General features: G+C 38.3%; 1 protein-coding gene across 7 annotated transcripts in view; it reads left to right on the top strand.

Moving 5' to 3' along the window:
* Positions 1-19,218, top strand: part of LOC107100951 (UPF0606 protein KIAA1549L-like) — a 174,282-nt gene that overhangs the window by 92,280 nt on the left and 62,784 nt on the right. For all 7 annotated transcript variants that reach the window (XM_015399651.1, XM_015399649.1, XM_015399652.1 and 4 more), the window contains 4 exons: positions 9,712-9,771; positions 10,364-10,524; positions 13,960-14,131; positions 17,136-17,296. In XM_015399651.1, coding sequence (XP_015255137.1) covers positions 9,712-9,771; positions 10,364-10,524; positions 13,960-14,131; positions 17,136-17,296 — 554 coding nt within the window. The remainder of the gene's footprint in view (positions 1-9,711; positions 9,772-10,363; positions 10,525-13,959; positions 14,132-17,135; positions 17,297-19,218) is intronic.

Below are 19,218 nucleotides of genomic sequence, written 5' to 3'. Positions count from 1 at the left end.
AACTGTGTCCAGCAGTCTGCTCAGATTTTGATCATTACATTGTTTATTCTAACTAAAATAGTTTTAACCAACTAGATTGCTTGTTTTTCCAACCAATCTATTCTTAGAATATGTCCAAACTCTATCCAATTGACAGCAACCGTCCTACAAACTCCCACATCTTGACTGACTAGTTATGCTTTCTGAAGCACTTGCCACAGCTGTCACATGGTATCACTGTACCTAGGCTTCGGACGTCATCAATTTTAGCCCCTCCCCTAAATGAATCACACCTTGACACGCGCTTCGGGGAAGCGCCCCCTCCGTTACTCGACACACGCCTCGAAGCCTCGGCTCATCTCATAACATCACGACTAGATAGTGACATTAAGAAAGCATATTTAAATATCCTATCATACTGACTCAAGTTTATTTCATCCCCAAATTTTCTATTTCATCTAATTTATTGCAAAAATAAATAAATAAATGAATAACATTCAAAGTTGTTTTCATCAGCTTATTTTCTCATTTGAAACAAAAATCCCTGTTTTATTTTTACTTGATGCTGAAGTACTTGCCAGGATTTCTGCAGCTTTTTGTTAAACCGTTTAAGTGGAAATAATTATAAACCAATCAGACATAAAAAGGAATGTATTTTTATCCTCTACAATCAACCATGTTAAGTAGCTAATTTGACACAATTTTACCTTCAGGATAAAAAAAGTATAAACACTGAGTCATCACCTATTACCTATGGTGTTTTATTTCTATTTTTTTAGCAGTACGATTAATGAGCATCACTTAAATGGAGTTTTATCCCCTGAAGTTTTATTCTTCAAAGGCTCAGGAGGAAGACGGCCACCAGGAGACCAAGTCATCAGCATTAAATCTAGAGGAAGGTTTACCTGAAGCGTTCCTAGAAAAGTTAGACTACTAAATCTGTTGGTTACGACTTTTAAAAAGACTCTAATTTGCTTCTACCCTATTAAGATAATCAGAAACAATTTGGCCTCTATCCTAACATATATATATATAGTTAACCAAACATTATTTTTCTCTTGGTCTTTTGCTTCTTGCTGAGACAGAATTTGAAAGTATATCAAAGAGTCAATGGCAGAAGAATGCAAGATTAATGATTCAGAACCAGTTTAACCTGCTTCCCATGTGAGATAGTTGAAATTATGGAAGAGTTGTCAATTAATAAATACTTTGTTACCTTACTTGAGTAGACATTTTGGTTATCTATACTTTACTCGAGTAATTATTTTGCAATTATCTCTACTTTATACTCCTTACATTTTAAAAATAGACTCTTTAGTTTTATTTAAGCTCATTTACATTATGGCCTGTTGGTGTTTATAAAAAATAAAAACCATCAAAATAATTTATTTTCATCCAGAAAATGTATTTCTTTGTGGATGGCGCTGCACCAACTGGTTGTTTGCTACTGAACAAAATAAATAAATTTTCAAGATGATGCTAAATTAAATCTGATACTTTTACCATTAAAAAAAAAAATAGAACTAAGAAAATTAAGAATAAGGAAGTTATCATTCATAATTATAGAAACATGTTCCTTATAATGCAGTAACCAGTATAAGGTTAAGCATATCTGCCCATAACATTTTTTCCAACATTCATTTTACTTTTATTGTGTAAGTAGTTTTAAAATGTGTACTTTGAAGTTTTAGTTGAGTAAACGCAGTATGATTTATATTCTTACATGAGTAATAAACATTAAGACTTTTGGCACCTGTGTAGAGGTCAGACTCTAGCCTCGTGAGACCATCCTGATCTCGCGAGCTTTCAAGGTTTCACTCGCTAATCAGTCTGGAGACTCTCCGTTAAAGAAAATTTGGAGCCGTTCACCAAACAAACGTCCAATCAGCGTTGGCTTTGAGGCGGGTTGAGGTGTGACGCAACGAGAAGCTCGACAGTTCAGTCTAAAGAACATGGCGGCTTCAGCCGATGAAACTAGCGTTAGCGTGGCTATCGAGCAAGTTTTATCGGAGTTACAGAGTATTTCTTCACTGAAAGAAGAGCAAAACACTGCTCTGGAGGCTTTTCTCAGAGGAAAAGATGTTTTTGCTCTTCTCCCGACTGGTTTCGGCAAGAGTAGCCTGGCTTGTGGTTGTGTATCCGTCATCGGTCTGTTAGTACTTCATATGCTTCGTTGATCTGATTGGTTTATTTGGCCCGTCTATCACCAACATAGGCCAATCAGCTAACCAGTATTTTCGCCCCTTCCCAAAATTACTTCTACGGATGGTTTCCAGATGGATATGCGGAGCAAATCCATCTGGCGGAGTCAGGTTAGTCAGACTCCACTTTGAACCACATTGAGTTTTAGGGCGTTTCTCAATATGCGTTCTTGAGCGTTCTCGTGTGCTCGTGTACTCGTGACACGTCATCAGCCACAGCCCGAGTACCTTTCCAATTCTCAAGAACGCCAGATCGAGAACGCACCAAATCCCCGGATGTTGTTCTCGCCCCGCCCTCTTTATCGAGCATGCATCAGAGCATTATAGTTTTATACAGGATGTAAAGAAAACAAGAGGATTCTCTGAATGAAGCTATCTGCTTGCTTACGTATATCTTGTTAAAATATAATCATAAAATCACAGACAAACTGATTTGAAATGAGTAGTTTTCAGTCTGTCATTACAAGACATGAAGGTCACCTGGGAGGAAATTCTTGTGTTACTAAAGCATAACTTAAAAAGTAGCAAATAATCTTTTGCATTAGTGCTTATCAGTTTGCCAGAATTAGAAAACACAAGTAGCAGGTCACATGGGAGCAATAGAGGCTGTAGCATCAAAGTTAAAACAGTGTTTGATGTGTCAAACGGGGGTGGGATGTTCAGCTCGTTATAGATTTAATCCTCAAGAGGGAAAAAAATCAGATTAGTGCTTCAAGTTTAAGAATGCATTGAGGTTTATGGTATGCTTACTATCAGGAAGGGTTGGAGGAATAAACATTTTGTCTTTTATCTAATTTTTTCTGAGCACATTGGTGTAATAATTTGCTCTGCCCCTTTTCTCAGGTGCTGGATCTGTTTTTTTATTGCAGCAATCCAAAGAAAATGGGCCCACCTCCATGGTTGGACCAAATGATCTCTGTTTATATTCCATCGCTTGTTTTTGTGCCATCTGGGAGATTTTATTTTATTTTTTTTGTAAAGGGCAAACAGCTGCAGAGCTCCTATCATCTCAGCCCTGCCTTGGGCAATCTGTTGTCCGTGTTCCCTGGATGAGCTAATTTTAGCAGAGTGAGATTAGATTAGAATCTGTTGGTGTGTGCTTGCAACACCCACAGGGCGCAAACATCACACTCACAAACCTACAGAACATTCTTCTTTCCCTAAAATCTGATGAATGTTTCCATCAGAAACCAAGAGGTTAGTGGCTTATTGAATGAAAGGCCAAAGGTTTCCTGTTAATGATCACATCAGTAAAAACAGCTCATAGTTCAGGTGTATATCTCATGGTAGATATTTGAATGGACAAAGGTTGGCAAAAACCTTAAGGCTCTGTTAGCATGCTGAGGATATCTCGGTTCTTTGAGCACAGAACTGTTTTCTGAGTCCATTGTCCCAAAATTAACTCTAGGAGATGTTTTAGAGTGTTTTATATTTTCATGAAAATCTAACTTTTGGGGGGATTACATAATGAAGTATAGAATACTGTCCTGTTCTTTCAGGCAGGATTTTCCAGGGGAAGCCTCATTACATAAACTCATTACATTTGTTTAATTAGCTCTCAGAGGGACTGGCATGTCTGTAGATGTAGGTCTGGTCTTTCTCATACAAAACAAATTGCATTATTATGTTTTTTCCTGGTTTTGTAATGACCTCAGTATAGACACATCTTTGCTGGAAAAATGGCCTCCCCACACCCTGATGCAGCCACCACCATGTTTTACTGTGACCATTGCGTGTTTACGTTTACGTTCTGCATCAAACCTTTTTTAATTTGGGCTGAAAACTTAGATGTTGGTCCCTGAATAACTTTTTTTACCCTGTTTCTTAACCATTAAGGGCTGGTTTTACTCCCACAGTAGTGTGTTGTAGTGAGGTAGGTAGGTTTGATGCAGATATTTTTGATCTATACCCAGTTTATTATTTTGTGGAATTTATATAATTCACGCCACAACGCAAGAGGGCCAATCAGGAACTACCTGTGGGTCTAGATACGGCCAAGTGGTGAGGAAGCGGGGGCAAGTTTGTGCGAAAATGAAGGGACATGAGGGCGAAAAAGAGCGGGGATCCAGGTTGGAAAAGGGGTCCCAGCGTTCTCGCACACCTCGCTCTTCTAGCTGGTCCATCTTCACGAGTCGTTTTCCACAATGGCGGTCGTACAAACAGAACAAGCCGGTAAGGTACCAAACAGGGAATACGCATAGTGTAGAGCGGATGTAGATTTGACCAATCAAAAGCCTCCAGTCTGTGGTCGCCTATAATTTTGGAGTGGTGCAGCAGAGGGTCTGTGGAGGGGGCTGAGGCATATCTACGTTAACTGCGGTACACACGCAGACGAACTGGTTTCTGAGTATAAACCGGCCTTTAAAGTGACCCTAAAAGTTTCAGAAATTGTTCAATTTCTTTAATAATTTCATTCTGACCTATCTGCTGTCTTTGACTGACCAACCGGCCAAATGGATTGATCTTTCTATCCATAGTGTTGTTTGTACTTAGACTGTAGACTGGCAGTTGGAAAGTCTCGCAGACCAGCGCTGATCCCACATCCACCGACTCGACAAGTGACTCAGGTTACATCTGCCCTTAAACAGCTCGGCTCAGATTGGGATATATTGTGGGAGCTTCAGGCTGGGGTCTAATTTAAGTGATACAATTAAGTAGGACTGAAACAATTAATCAGATTAGTCGTGATTAATCGATTATTGAAGTAATGGTCATCTAATTTAGTAATTGATTAATCATTAACTGGGGTATAGAGACTCTAAAACATGCCTTTAGCTGACAGAGAAACCCAATTAGAGCAGTAATTATATCAAAATTGTAAAAAATATATAAACATTTTGCATTTAAAATATAAAAAGCTTGTTCATTTGTAAATATGCTCTATGCAGAACTCCGCAAGTGCAAAAGTTTTAGTTTCACCTGGTTTTCCCAAAAAGTTTTCATTAAGGAAAGTTTTGCTGCCCGATTATTAATCAGAAAAATATTTACAGATTAATCGATTTGTAAAATAACTGTTAGTTGCAGCTCTACTATAAAGAATACTGACTGCATCCTGACTCCCTTCCATTGCTTACTTTCCTGATATCTGTTGTACCGATGACATCATCAACGCTAGCCCAGGCTGATGGCGTCACCAGACATGTAGCGTTGGGGGACAGAGGTCACGCAGCTTGCCAGCGGGGGGTCAGACCCAGCTTTTTTTCCCGAATGGGAAGCGGGCCTAATGCCGATTGTTAGCAGGTCGACCCATGTGAGAAAAACCACACAACTCTCAACTTAGCAGCTACATCTGATCACATCTCTAGCTTCCGCTTCAGTACACTGGAAAAAACACAAAATCTTATCAAGTGTATTACTGTCATATCAAGTCAAAACCTCTTATCACACGTAATACAAAACCTTCTAGGGAGATATATTTAAGTTAGATATATTAACTTCTTTCAAGACAATACAACTAGAAAATCTTGATAAGTGATACAGTCTTGAAAAAAATCTTGTTTTAAGATATTACGTTATTAAAACTAGCTTTTTTGACATTCCACAAGAGTTTGAAGTTTTCAAACACCAACACATTGGAAAAACAATCTAGAGATAAGGTAAAATTTCCTAAATAAAGTGTATTTACCCTTAATTTGAGTAGGTAAGTTGAGTATTTTTACTCTTAAAATGAGATAATTAGATAATATACACTTGAAATTAGACAATGCAATTGTGTTTTCCTATTTAAAGGGTAAATTGTCTTGTTCCATTGACAAAATGTCTCTTTTACCTCCTCAATCAAGAACAAATGCACCTATTTCAAGAAAAAAATGACTTATCTAGATTTGGATTTTTTCCAGTGCATTCATACTGTATTCCATGCATTGTTCCCATCTCATCCCTCTTGGAATTAGATCATTTTTTTGTTGTTGTTGCTTTTTTTCATTATTTTAATACTGTGCTGGGAGGTGCTAATGGCCTTGGTACGGCTACTTCCTTGTTTTTACCTTGTGCACATGTGCAGTATGATATTGCACATGTATCGTATCTCCTTTGTTTTTGCAAATATATAATGCATAAAGCAAGGACTCTTTCTTTGCTCAAAATTAAGCAAATAAAACGTAAAACACAAAAATACAAAATAATCCGTCAACAGGATGTTGTTATGTTTTAGATAAACTTTGTGTGGAAACAGGATGATTTACTGGAGTATAGATGTCAAATTCTCAAATAAATAATTTGCTGGTGTTTTGTTCCAGCCATTTTTTTGTGCTAAATTCTTTCTTAATTATTATAACTATATTATTATTATTTTATCTAAAACCTCGACTAAAAATAAAAATAAAACAATGATTTAACTTGTGTTTTTAATTTTACTTTCTGACTGAGCAGGACATTTTCTTTTCTTTCCTCTTCGTTTCATTCTTCCTTTTTGCATAATGCAATTAAGTTTCCAACAACTGCGGGATAAAACGAATGCAGCAGATTCATCTGCTCGTTGCACAGATTCTTTGAAGAGCAAAACGAAGGGCTCTCAACCTTCACACTCCAGTGCCGTTTGTCTCTAGTGCTTATATGAGCTCTATTAAGTTAAGTGGAGAGCCCAGTTAACGTAAATGTGTTCTCATATAGTTTACCTGTCTCTGGAAGGCAATTAAAAGCAAATGCATATGCTGGTTAAGGAACTTGCATGCCGTTTCCACTGACTTATAGTTGGCTGGAGACAGAGGAGAACGTTAGAAGATAAACAGAATCAGAATGAAGCTGAAAGTCAGAGGTTATGATGGTTTGTGTGACACAAGGAGATGGATGATTGGATGTGAGGGAACAGGTATTTTAGGTAATAAACAGGCTGAATATAAAAAGTGGACAGGAGAAAAAAATTTAGGTCAAAAGCAGCCAGTGATGCTTCACACAAGCTTGTAGTTTTCTGATACTTATAAACGAATTATAGAATAAAAAGCAACTTTTAAACTAAGTTTTAAATGGAAATAATGTGTTCTATAGAAAACAGTTTATAGCCAAGTCCCTTTTTCTTGTACTGCTGCAAATGATACTAACAGTCATCAAATAACAACATACACCAACAATATAATTACTGAGGAAGTTCTTCTTTTCTTTTATCTCTCTTAGATTTTAAACATTATTCTTGAACCATAGGGAAAATATCTCCAGTTACCCTCCCAGTAAGGCAGGCGGTGACAGAGTGGATGTTGTGGATGCTCCGCACGATTGAAAGTACTGTATCCTTTTTTTTTTTTTTTTTAAACCCTGAAAAGCTTTATTGCAGTTAATAAATCCAGGAGTCAACTGTTTCCTCTTGTTAGTGAAGAAGGAAGCTTCCCCAGTGAACTGGTAGTTTCTGCAGACTTTCTACAGCTTTATTTTCTGGTAATAAAGCAAAGGAATTGGAGCAGGTCTTGTTTTAGCTGGCCTTGTATTTTAGTGACAGTCCTGGATACACCTAGGAGGAATGGAAAAGTTGATTCATGCCAGTTTTTTATTAATGGTTCTGACTGTATAGATGAAATAAGGGACCTTATCCGATCTGAGAAACGCAGATATTCTTTTTTAGCCTTTTTTTTTTTTTGTTTTTCTACAGATTTATACATACAAACAATTTTCTAAATTAAACCAGGTTATTTATTTAAATATCTTCAGGCATCTTCTTAAATGTTGTCAGCTGGTTTCTTGGTTTTCTGTGTTTCCCCCCTTCTCTTGTTATGCTTTCATTCATTTAATAGGTTTTAAACCAAGAAAAGCAAAGTACAGGACTGAAGGTTTTCTTTTTTTCCATTATAGGAACCTGTTATTCTGTCATTTTACCCTCCTTGAGTAATTGTTTTCTGAAAATACATATATTTTAAAGTTTTGCTTGCCTATAAACTTTTCTAATGATTCACATGAAACTTCTCTTTTTTTTTTAGATCAGTATAGGACCTCAAAAACCAATCCTAAAAATATGGATAGGAAGTATACTTGTCACAATACGATATTATCATAATATTGCAATGTCATTATATATTGCTATAGTTTTTCCATTTAAATGAAATCTATAAATAAAAAAAAAAACAAGTCCCGATTATGTTCATCAGAAGATACTGATCTTTTACTTTTTTTGGTATCCATGTTTGGGATTTGATTTCTTTTCTTCCACTGTAACTGCCTACACTACAGATGGCGCTGCACCGCACAGTAATGCTACGTTCACACCGCAAGCAGCAGGAGCAGCAAAAACGCGCGTGCTGCCTTATTTTTGATCCTTGTTCAAGTTTAGTTCTGATGCGTGGCTGAAGCATCTTTGCTACTCTAGCTGCGCAGTCGAAAAGTGGGTCGCGTTGGGTGGACCTACCATTTCTTTGCTTGTAACAATGGCAGAATAATAAAATTAACACCTGAAAAGTTCATTCAGGCGTTAATGAACTGTTTCAGAGGAGTGATCATAGCGCCCTGCTTCTGCAGTGCTGTGTCTGTCTCCCAGATCAGCTTCTCTGATTGGTTGATCTGGCGCATCCAGAAGCAAAAGTTACATTTTTCCAATTCGGCAGCTTCTGGTTTTGCAGCGCGTCAGATGCTCAGATGCTCTTGATGTGCTGCTCCTGCTGCTCAAAACGTGGTGTGGGACCTTTTGCTGCGCCTTGATTTCCGTTAACCATTGACTTTGCATGTAAATTAGCTGCTTCTGCTGCTTCAGCAGCGTGCGGTCTGAACAAAGCATGAAAGGGCTCCACAGCTCTGCCAGTATCGGTGCAGAGTCAATTTATCATCATTGTTTTTCATCACTGTAAGATTGATATTATACCGGGCAGCCAAAAATCATGATATATCGCCAAAACAATTTTTTTTGCAAAACCCTACCCAGAGATGGCAAAAGTACTCACTTTCCATACTTGAGTAAAAGTACAGATACTTGTGTTAAAAAATACTCTGGTAAAAGTGGAAGTACTGATTAAACTTCTTTACTCAAGTAAAAGTAACAAAGTACAGGCTTGTAAATTTACTTAAAGTATAAAAGTAAAAGTAGAAACCACTTTTTTCATGCCGTTGCCTACATTTTAAATGGATGTCTGCCAATAGGACTAGATCTCCGTTGTGTTCATTTTCAATCATCTCGTCGTCCATGCTACTATGCTAACGCCACCGCCACCAAGCTGCAATGATTTGCCGCCAATGAATACCGCCGAATCTGTCGATTCATCTTGTAGTGGTGCGTCAAATGCAACGTAGATTCCCATCCAATTAGATTGAATTTGGTATTGATGACGTCAAAAATAATAACGGTAACTCCATTGAAATGATTCAAAACTAAAGTTACGAGCCAATTTTTTAAAATGTAAGGAGTAGAAGTAAAAAGTCGCCATAAAAATAAGTAGTAAAGTAAAGTAAAAATATCAGAAAAATCTACTTGAGTACAGTAACGAAGTATTTGTACTTCGTTACTTCCCATCTCTGACCCTACCTAAAAATGAGCTAAACCAAGTGAAGGTGGGTTAGGCTGCGGGTCGGACAGTAACTAAGATTTTCCTTTGTTTGTCTCTCTGTGTGTCACCAGCTCTTGAATACCACAATCTCAACACTTCTACAGCAACCAGGAACTACTGGGTGATCACAGGTAATCTTCTCCTCAACATGCTCACAGATTCAGCAGTGACTGGATTAAACAGCAGTTGCTAAGATGCCTTTTTCATGCTGCTGAGGATGTTTCTATGCATGATGAGCTTTTTCTGTCCCTCCATCCATTTTTCTTCCTGGTCTCTCTGCTCAGAGTCACTTTAGCTGCTCTGTTCCTGGGATAAACCTATTGATGTATAATTCACAGCTTCCTGACTGGGGCAGAGGGAGAGATCACTTCACATCACATCAGGGATGGCTGTGAATGATGCTGCTGTGTGTGAGTGAATGTGTATGGGATGTCTGTCCACTGATCCATCTCACTTATGGCCCGTTGTAAAGAAGGCTCTCAGGAGTAAGATCATCCATCATCTCTATTGTCGTACTCCTTACATATCTCTGACTTCACTGACTTTTTTTTGTCTTTCTTCAAACTTTCCTTCTTGGCCCATTTTCTTTTGCTTTGTCACTGTATTTTTTTTCCCAACCCTTCATTCATCTCCTCGTCCATCTCTTGTTTGGCTTCTTTTTATCTGCCTGAACACCTCTTCTCTCCCATAAATCTGCCTGTCGTTTCCTGTCTCCTTGCTCAGTGATCCAGGATGTGGACAGCTCCTCCCTGGAGGCTAACTACCAGAGCTTCGCCAGCCTCATGGAGCAGCGCCTGGCTGAGCTTTTCCTGGTGGCTGGCAGGCAGGGCTCTCGGTCCATGAGGTCCCGGCGGGCCACCACTGTGGGCGGCTACACCGTGCAGGTTGGAGGAAATTGATATGTCTGTTTGTGAAGATGCCAACATCAAGAAGTAAAGACGGCATTAAGGATAGTTACTGCAACTGAGTTAGTTTTATTGTTCAGATCTCCATTTAAGCTGCACCACTTTTTATATTTATACCAGTTTGGTCAAAGTTCTACATTTAAATTTAAGTTTCACTTCCAACATTCATCAAATGATGCCCTGCTTTAAAGTATTGCCATCTGCCTCAGCTGTAATTGTAATTATCTGTGTAATTATGATGTTTTATTTGCTTCTAACTGCTTTGTATCCTTTTACAACAATGTGAAAGGAATGCCCAATTCATCGCCCCCTCACCACCATGAACAACAAGTCGATACGAGGCATTAGTTCTTATATGTTTTGTTTTCCCGAACGCCTCTTCTTTGGTATCGCTCTCATTCCTTTAAAGCAAAACTGTAATGTTCAGCCACTAGGGGTGCTAGAACTGTAATGCTACATTCAGACCACAAGCAGCAGAGGCAGCAGAAGCAGCTAGTTTAGATACAAAGTCAATGGTTGACGCACATCAAGGCCAGAGCTTGTAAACTGAGCGGAGCGCTGCACAATTCCCGCTCCCCACTCAGGAGGAAGCTCCTCTGAAAATCCGCTCTGCCCTCACTTAATTTTCCTGCTGCTCCGGCAAAATCGCTCCACACTCGCTCAAATTTTTAGGAGAAGGAATTTTCTGACAGTTTTCCTTCATGTAATTAAGCCAGGGTCCTGGGACACACGGCGTTTGATTTAATGATGTTACCGATACATGTGTATTGTCTTATTTCACAGGCTGTTACATGATCATTTCCCAGCTGACAATGTAAAACCTCGCTCCATTCATGTTGCCCCGCGTTTCCTATTTAATTATTAATTTATTTTACTAGACTACATTTAATCAAATAAATGTTATTTTACGAATTTTATAATCCAACATTTTTAATTGACATTGTGAGTCCATCGGAACGAACTGGAGTGGGGCGAAATCCTCGTTCTGGGCTTTGAATTGAAAACCGCTCTGTGCTGCATCATATTTCTTCTTCTTCTCGCTCCATGCTCCGCTCACATGCTCTGATCAAGGTGCAGCGCCTCATGAACATATTAAAAAAATATTAAAACTACTTTTACCCACTGATCACAGAAAATATAGCTGCCATTGTTGCAGGCAAAGAAAGGATAGGGTAGCTCCGCCCAACACGCATCAGACCCAGTTTTCGACAATGCAGCTAGAGCACCAAAGATGCTTCAGCCACGCATCAGAACTAAACTTAAACAAGCATCAAAAATAAAGCAGCTCGCACGTTTTTGCTGCTTCTGCTGCTTGCGGTCTAAAGGTAGCATAACTTTCACTTTATTTTGACTAACCAGTTAGTCAGAACATGTTCATGGTAGTGGCCCAGCAGAGAACAATGTCTACCGCGGAGTGGTGGTCAAAGTGATCCGTGCAAAAATCTATTTAAGGTCAGTTTACACTGATCCTACATATACAATTGAAAATTAACAAGAAAATCATCCGTATTTCCTAAATAAATCAATGAAGGCTAGATTTTCATGCAGCCCTTGCTAATAAATCTACACACATATTTAAAGATTTGTGTTATCTAAATTAATTGTGGTTCTAAATAAAATATATGTTAAACAGACTGAGCTGTTGTTTCAATATCTGTAAATTCATAGAAGACCACTTGATGATGAGACTCATAACTTTCCCTTCATCCCCATAAAGAAAAAAACATAGTTCTGAAAAGAGCTTTAGTTTTCTTTGGCCTTATTTAATGTTAGTATATTAATATGAAAGATTATTTAATTAATGAACTGTATTTGTCACTTTATAGTTAATTAACGAACAGTGTAAAAATTCAAATTGGTTACGACATTCCACCTTGAGAGTATCAGTGCTGCCAACCTCTGGTTTAGAGAGGAACTGCTAGTTGCTGATGTGGTGAAGTAGGTTCCTATGGGAACAGCAAATCACCCAGGCGAGGGGCCTTCATTGGTTGGCTTCCTTCTAGCTCCGCCCCTGCTGTCAACACTGCACAAGGGGTTACTACCTTTTAAATAAAATTAAGAATCGTCCCTTATTTTCATGACATGACTCATTTAGTGAGTCAAGTTACATAGCCGAGCTCACATGGAGCATCGCTACGCATCAAGGGCTGAATATTGACCTGAAAAATAATTTTTATGTACGTGTAATTAAGATAACTAGGGTAAAAAGTTTTGTAGAGGTGCATCTTCTAAAACTTCACCGATTGATTAAAATGCATCTTTGAAGAGTATTGTAGCTATATGGAGAAAACAGGAAACTGAAGTCTTTTATCTTTATAGAGAAAAACGTTACTTCAAAATTCATTTTAGTATTTTATCAAGGCTATTTTTGTCTTTCATTGAAATTCATTTGATGATCTAAAAAATTGAAAGCTTATAAAATAGCAAACATGAAAGAAAACTGTAAGAAGGGAAGCCGTTATGACATCACTGTCTTTTAATGATCTAACTCTGCTTAGCACCTGATGTAGGGAAGCAATTAGGTGTTAAATCAGGGTGATAAATCCACACATCTCAGTCATTTTGCAAATGCTTTTTCTTTTTCTAATATTTTTTGCTTTGGCACTAACTGTTGTTAGCAAGTTCTAAAAAGATTTTAATGCAGATCTCCAGATGAATGAAGCGATCAGTCGCTCCCAGGAAACACAGTGTTATAAGAAATTCTATACAAAGAGAGCTGATGTGTTTTACAACCAATGTTTATGCAACAATGTAGCCAACTACTTTTAATAAAAAAATGGATTGAAAGCGATTTAATTTGAATTAATTTAACTCTACAGCTGTAAAATGAAATTGTTGCAGCAGAGGAAGATGTTGGAAGGATCTCCTCTAGATTGGAAATGCTAATGAGCTAAGAAACATCTGTGGCAAGTTTTTTCTTTTTTTTTTTTGATTGTCGCCTTCTCACTCAGCGCTCCAGATTGTTCAAATTCACATGACGTGTCATTCCTCGTGGCCCACATGCAATACAGACCCCCGAGGCTTTATGGTCTTCACAGATGACCGGTTCTATGGCTGCAGAGTGGAGAAGGGACAGTCTCTCAGAGATAAAACATCTCTTTTCTTTTGCTACGAACTCCAACTGTTCAACTTAATTAAAGCTGTGTAATGTTTGAAAAAAAAGATCTTTGATGTATGATGAAAGGAAATTGAGATTTCATGTGACTCGTTTATCCTGGAGTATCTTCAGTTAATGCATTCATCTCCCAGCCAATGCTGGACTTGATCAAAGCTAGAGAGATTGGGCCACAGACTCAGCCATCTTTTGCTGTGGCAAGATAAGGGATTCTGTCTTTTACTGCCTACAGATTATGTTTTCCTGGTGCTTAACAAGAATAAAATCTCTCTAAATATAGCATATAACTATGTCCTTAGATGGTAAGCATGAGACGGCTTCCAGGTCCCAAAAACCCGGCAGAGATGACTTACTACGCCCAGCTGAATGGCTTACCCATCACAGGAACGGCAGCGGCGAAGACCCTCAGCAGTCTGGACTCGCAGACCATGGCTCTGACGCTGGGATACTTTGTGCAAGTGCAAGCTGAACGTAAGCCTCTGACTGTACCGTCACTGTTATGTGTGATTGTTATTCATGTATATAGAAGGCAGAGATGGTAAAACGCAGGAGACATGGTAAAAGAGTAAGAAAAACAGGGTTCCTAAAACAATCTATGAAGTTCTTCAGGACAGAAGTCATAAAATGTAATTCTTTTTGAGCCTTGTGAAAACAGTGAGGGGCAGTAGAGGAAAGAGCAGCTATCACGCTCTCTTCTATATGGAAAAAAACACCCAAAAACCTGTGCCTAATACCCCTTTCCCACTGACGGAAAAACTCCTTTTAACCCGGCAACAATTGGATTTTAGTGAAAGTGGCAACAGCTCCCTGACGCATGTCTACCCAGGTCAAACGACTCGGCAAGCATGCCGCATTAATATCACCTAGGCTCTGATCGGCATTTTGTGGGAACACACTAGAGCCAATGAATTACATGACACCATTAAATGCAAAGCACGTATGTCAACACACCCATGTCTGAGCTAACAAGCCGAAACAACTCTGTTTACATTCGATAATATGATACAGCACTGGTGAGAGGGATTTGGACGGACAAAAGAGCGAAACAATAAAGCACTCTTACTATGCCCTGGCTTCCTTACATTTTGCTCTCCATTGTTTACTTTCCTGATTTTTGTCGTACTGGTGACATCAACCCTAACCCAGCGTCATCAGACACGCAGCTGCGGAGGGGTAGAGGCCACACAGCTTGCCAGCAGGGGGTTAGCCCCAGCTTTTTTGTCAATTGGAAGGGAGCCAAGTGGCGATTGTTAGCGGGTCGACCCATGTTTGAAAAACATGCGTAATTTTCAATGGGAGAGGCTTCAGTCCACATCCCACAGCGTTTTTTGCTGAACGTTCCCTTTCTTTATACGTAGTTGTTATTATGTTTCAATATAGACCTATAAGAATTCGCTGTTCTAGTTTAGAATAGATGCTGAACAGACATATCTGCGCCGTTGTTTTTTTATTTTGATTTATTTACTTTTAATAACGTCTCATAATCTTTTCCAAGTCATTTGTGTGAAATTTGTGTGGCACAGTCAGAGGTGAAAAGATATCACAGTTCTGCTCACCCTATGCAGTCGGAGCTTCTCTTTACGCAGTTGGTGTGAAATGGAAAAAAATTAGATCAGAAGTTACATAACCGGAGTGAGCTGCATGTAAGTCGGAGCTTTCCAGACTTCTGTGGTCAAAGTTAGCCCCGCCCACTGACTAACACCTGCTCCCTTTCTCTAATTAACTTTAAAGACTGAACTAGGGATATAGTTCACTATATTCTAACATTTTTATACCTCTTTCACAGAAGAAAGGTATCATAAAAAACACACACAAACATGAAGTGTATACGCACTGTATGGTGGAGAAAAAAGGGTGTGGCTTAAGCTTTTAATTATGATTTTAATTTCATTAATTATACATATTTTCAGCAAAAACAAAACCAACCAACACTAGGTTCCAGGTTTCATGTTTAGCATGAAAAAAACTTTAAATGAGAAAAAAATCACGTCCTCCAAAGTTGTTTTTTTTGACATAAAGTAATCATAAATGATAATTTTTTATGTCATTTTTCTCTTGAAGCCTATCTACTTGAATTCTTGGGAAAAACAAAACATATTACTCTAGGGCTTCTGAATGAATATTGGGTTCAAAAGCCTTGTGACACAAAGGCATTAAAGTAGCAGTGAATATTTTGAATCCATGTTAGCTGGAAAAAAAAGTCTTATTTAACAAGATTGAGACCGTTGGTCTTCATTAAAGCATTATTTATGAATTGTTGCTAGGGGGAACGGACGCAGTCTTTTATTTATGTTCTGGTCAGACACATGAATTCACTACCTACTGCTATTGTCTGTAAAGATTTTTATTATGGTAATAAAAAATTTAATTTTTTTTGGTATATTTTATAATTATTACAGACAGAACTTTACAGGCAGCAGACAGCTGAAAGATTTACTGTTTAAATACTGTAAGTTCATCTAAACAAAATTCTTTTTTAAGCCCATTGATATTAACAGTATTCTCTTGCACTATCTGTGGATTAGTATGTTTTGTAGCTCCAGAGGAAAGAGTGTTCTCTCCCCTTGACTTGTGATTTCTTATAACTTGTTTTCTCAGAAACGTCAGAACATTTTATGAACTGAAGAGCTGATTGGATTTGTTGGAGCTCACAGAGCTCTTCCTGAAAAGTGTTTATGCTGAGAAGAGAGAACAGTGTTCTCAGTAAATGTCATTTAGTTTATCTTTATGGGCTGTGAGGAAGCCAGCTAAATGTCTGCCTTCAATGAAAACACCTGCTCCTACCATTGGCTTATAGACCAACTGAAGAAAATGTTGCTTCTAAACTGTTAAAAGTGTTTAATTTAGCTGAGTTTCACTTCTCCTTGACTTAAAATACCTGAAAACATTTTGTTCACAAAGTTCTGAGTCTTTTAAATGAACATTGAGTTACAGATATAAAAACTTTAAACTCCAAAAAGATAAACTTGGGAGACTTGCGCACTTTTATCAGCGTGTTTACACCATGGTTGTCTGGAAAACATGAATCTGACTCATAAAGTTCAGCATGCAGACATTTTAATTTCCATTTCCATGCAAATTTACAGTCAACTAATGGTTTTGTTTTATTTTTTTATGTATTCTAAAAAAAAAGTTATATAAAAAAGGAAATACATAGATAAACACAATGGAAAAAAACAATCAAAAGAAGTTCAACAGTGAAGTATAAAAGTATGTGGGTAAAAGTATAAACTTATTTTTAAAGCAACCTCTTATCCAGCAGCTGCATTATCTGAATTCCTAACACTGTTGGTTGTAACAAATATAAAAGGTTAGGAAATAACAAACTTATTAATTAAACTAAGTAATTAAGGCTTGGGATATTCCTAAAAAAATTTATTCATTAATCATACTGTGAAAAACTTTTTTTTTTGTACAGATTTGATCTTTTTTATCGTGATTTAATTTGTTTTTTTCCACCTGTCTCTGCATGCAGCCGTGGTAAAGACGCCACCAGGCAACCTGTGGATCATGGCTGTTCTCACACCTCTCTTCTTATTAATGGTGGTGATTGGAATGGTGGCCTTCATCCTGTGTAAAAGGAACCGAGTCATTTTTAAATCAGGCGCATTCAGGACCTTCAAGACCCGATCCAAGGTAACACATTTTAACCTCTTTTTCACATTTCCCCTCCTTCTGTAACTGCTGTAAATTAGCTGCTTTCTTCCTGTCATCCTGGGGTGCTCAAAGTTCCTCACATCAACAAATCTCTGTGATTTAATCTTCTGTAAGGCTCCAACAAGATTACACAGCTTTATTGCGAGCGACACGTCAGACAGATAACCGTCTGTGTCAAGCTGTTGCTTCAGGACAGAAAAACGAATCTTATTTCTGCCGGCTTTACTCATTTGTTTTCTCACTACCCAGTAGCCCATGGTCGTTACTAATCATGCATGCTGCAAAGACCAATCGGCTGTAAAGCAATGGGCAGGGCTCGCTGTACCGGAAGGGAACCTGCGGGTAATGATGGCTCTTCTGTAGAGAGTGTTCTCAAAACATCGTTTTCACAGAAGTTTGAACTGAAAATCCATCCTTTTAAACGAGCATGCTGGTAATAGATTGCCAGCAGATGGTTTGAGTCGGTCAGATGGTCGCCCTGGATGCGGTGCGTCACTCCAGAACAGCAGCTGCTTGTGCCATTGCATGCAATGAAGTGGGAAACAAGCAGTGGGCCTGCCAGCCATGTTTGTTCCAAAACGCCTCCTAAATTAGTTTGAATGTAATAACCCTAAAGTGGGCTTAGTAACTCTTATCATGATTAGACCTCCTTTCACCCAATAACTTCACTTGGTCATTTTAACATTTCAGTCACATAAACTAATTAGGATTTATTCTAATTAAGAAATAGTAATCCAGTCAGTTTAAGTATTTTCCACACGGGATGAAAAACAAATCCCTCTCTGTTGGAAAAGTGGCCTAACAGCATCTTTTTAATATCTGCTGAGCTGCTGACTAACATTTTAATAGAAGAAGAAGAAAGTTAACTTTTCCCCTCATAAAACTGTCCTGTCTTTCAAACCTAAAGTGATGCAGAACTTGAATAAATCTGGGTGAGAATCAGTGGATCAAGTCCTGCAATCAAATAAGGTTACTCAGCTATTATTCAACACAGTGGAGCTAATTTCTCTCACAGCAGGAGAAAGATATTAATTGCCCTAATTTGGTATGTTCCACTATTATAGTCTTTAAAGTGAGATGTCAGATGATTTGGTTTCATTGCTCTATGGAATTGAAACGACAAATAAAAACTAATGTGAACCTTTATGAAGATAAATAGTATAATAATTTAAGTGAGTAAGGTTAAGGGCTGGTTTGCTCCCACAGCAGTGTGTCGCAGTGAGCTTACGCAGGTATGGCACAGATATTTTTGATTTATGCCCAATATTGAAGCGTGGTCTGCGCTATGTTATTCCACGCCACAATGCTAGAGGGACAATCAGGAACTAGCTTTAGGTCTAGATACGACCAAGGCGGTAAGGAAGTGGGGGAAGGTTTGTCAGACAACAGAGGGACATGAGGGCGAAAAACAGCAGGGATCTATGTGGAAAAAGGGTCCCAGCGTTCTTGCGCACTTCGCTCTTCTAGTTGGTCCATTTTCACCAGTCGTTTTCCACAATACAAACAAGACGAGCCGGTAAGGTACCAAACAGGAAATACGTATATTGTAGAGCGTATGTAGATTTGACCAATCAGAGGCCTCCTGTCTGCGGTCACCTACAATTTATGAGAGGTGCACCAGCGTGTCTGTGGAAGGGACGGGGCATATCTGCATTAACTGCCACACACACACAGACGACCTGGTTTCTGAGTATAAACAAGCCTTTGGACTTAGACTTAGACAATATTTTTTGTCATTTTGTATACACGGTGTATACGAAACAATATTTAGATGCATTCAGTTTTTCAACAGTGAATTAGCAGCTTGCAACAGTGGAATGAACATTAGCATTTATAAAGTGCAGCAGTGATCAGTATGTAAACAGTGTAGGAGAAAAGGAAAACCAGTTTAAAGTCATGTT

Source organism: Cyprinodon variegatus, unplaced genomic scaffold (assembly GCF_000732505.1).
Source record: "Cyprinodon variegatus isolate N-32 unplaced genomic scaffold, C_variegatus-1.0 Scaffold1035, whole genome shotgun sequence".
Taxonomy (NCBI): Eukaryota; Metazoa; Chordata; class Actinopteri; order Cyprinodontiformes; family Cyprinodontidae; genus Cyprinodon; species Cyprinodon variegatus.
The sequence above is the reverse complement of the archived record's forward strand: the minus strand, read 5'-3'. Positions and strand labels throughout refer to the sequence as shown.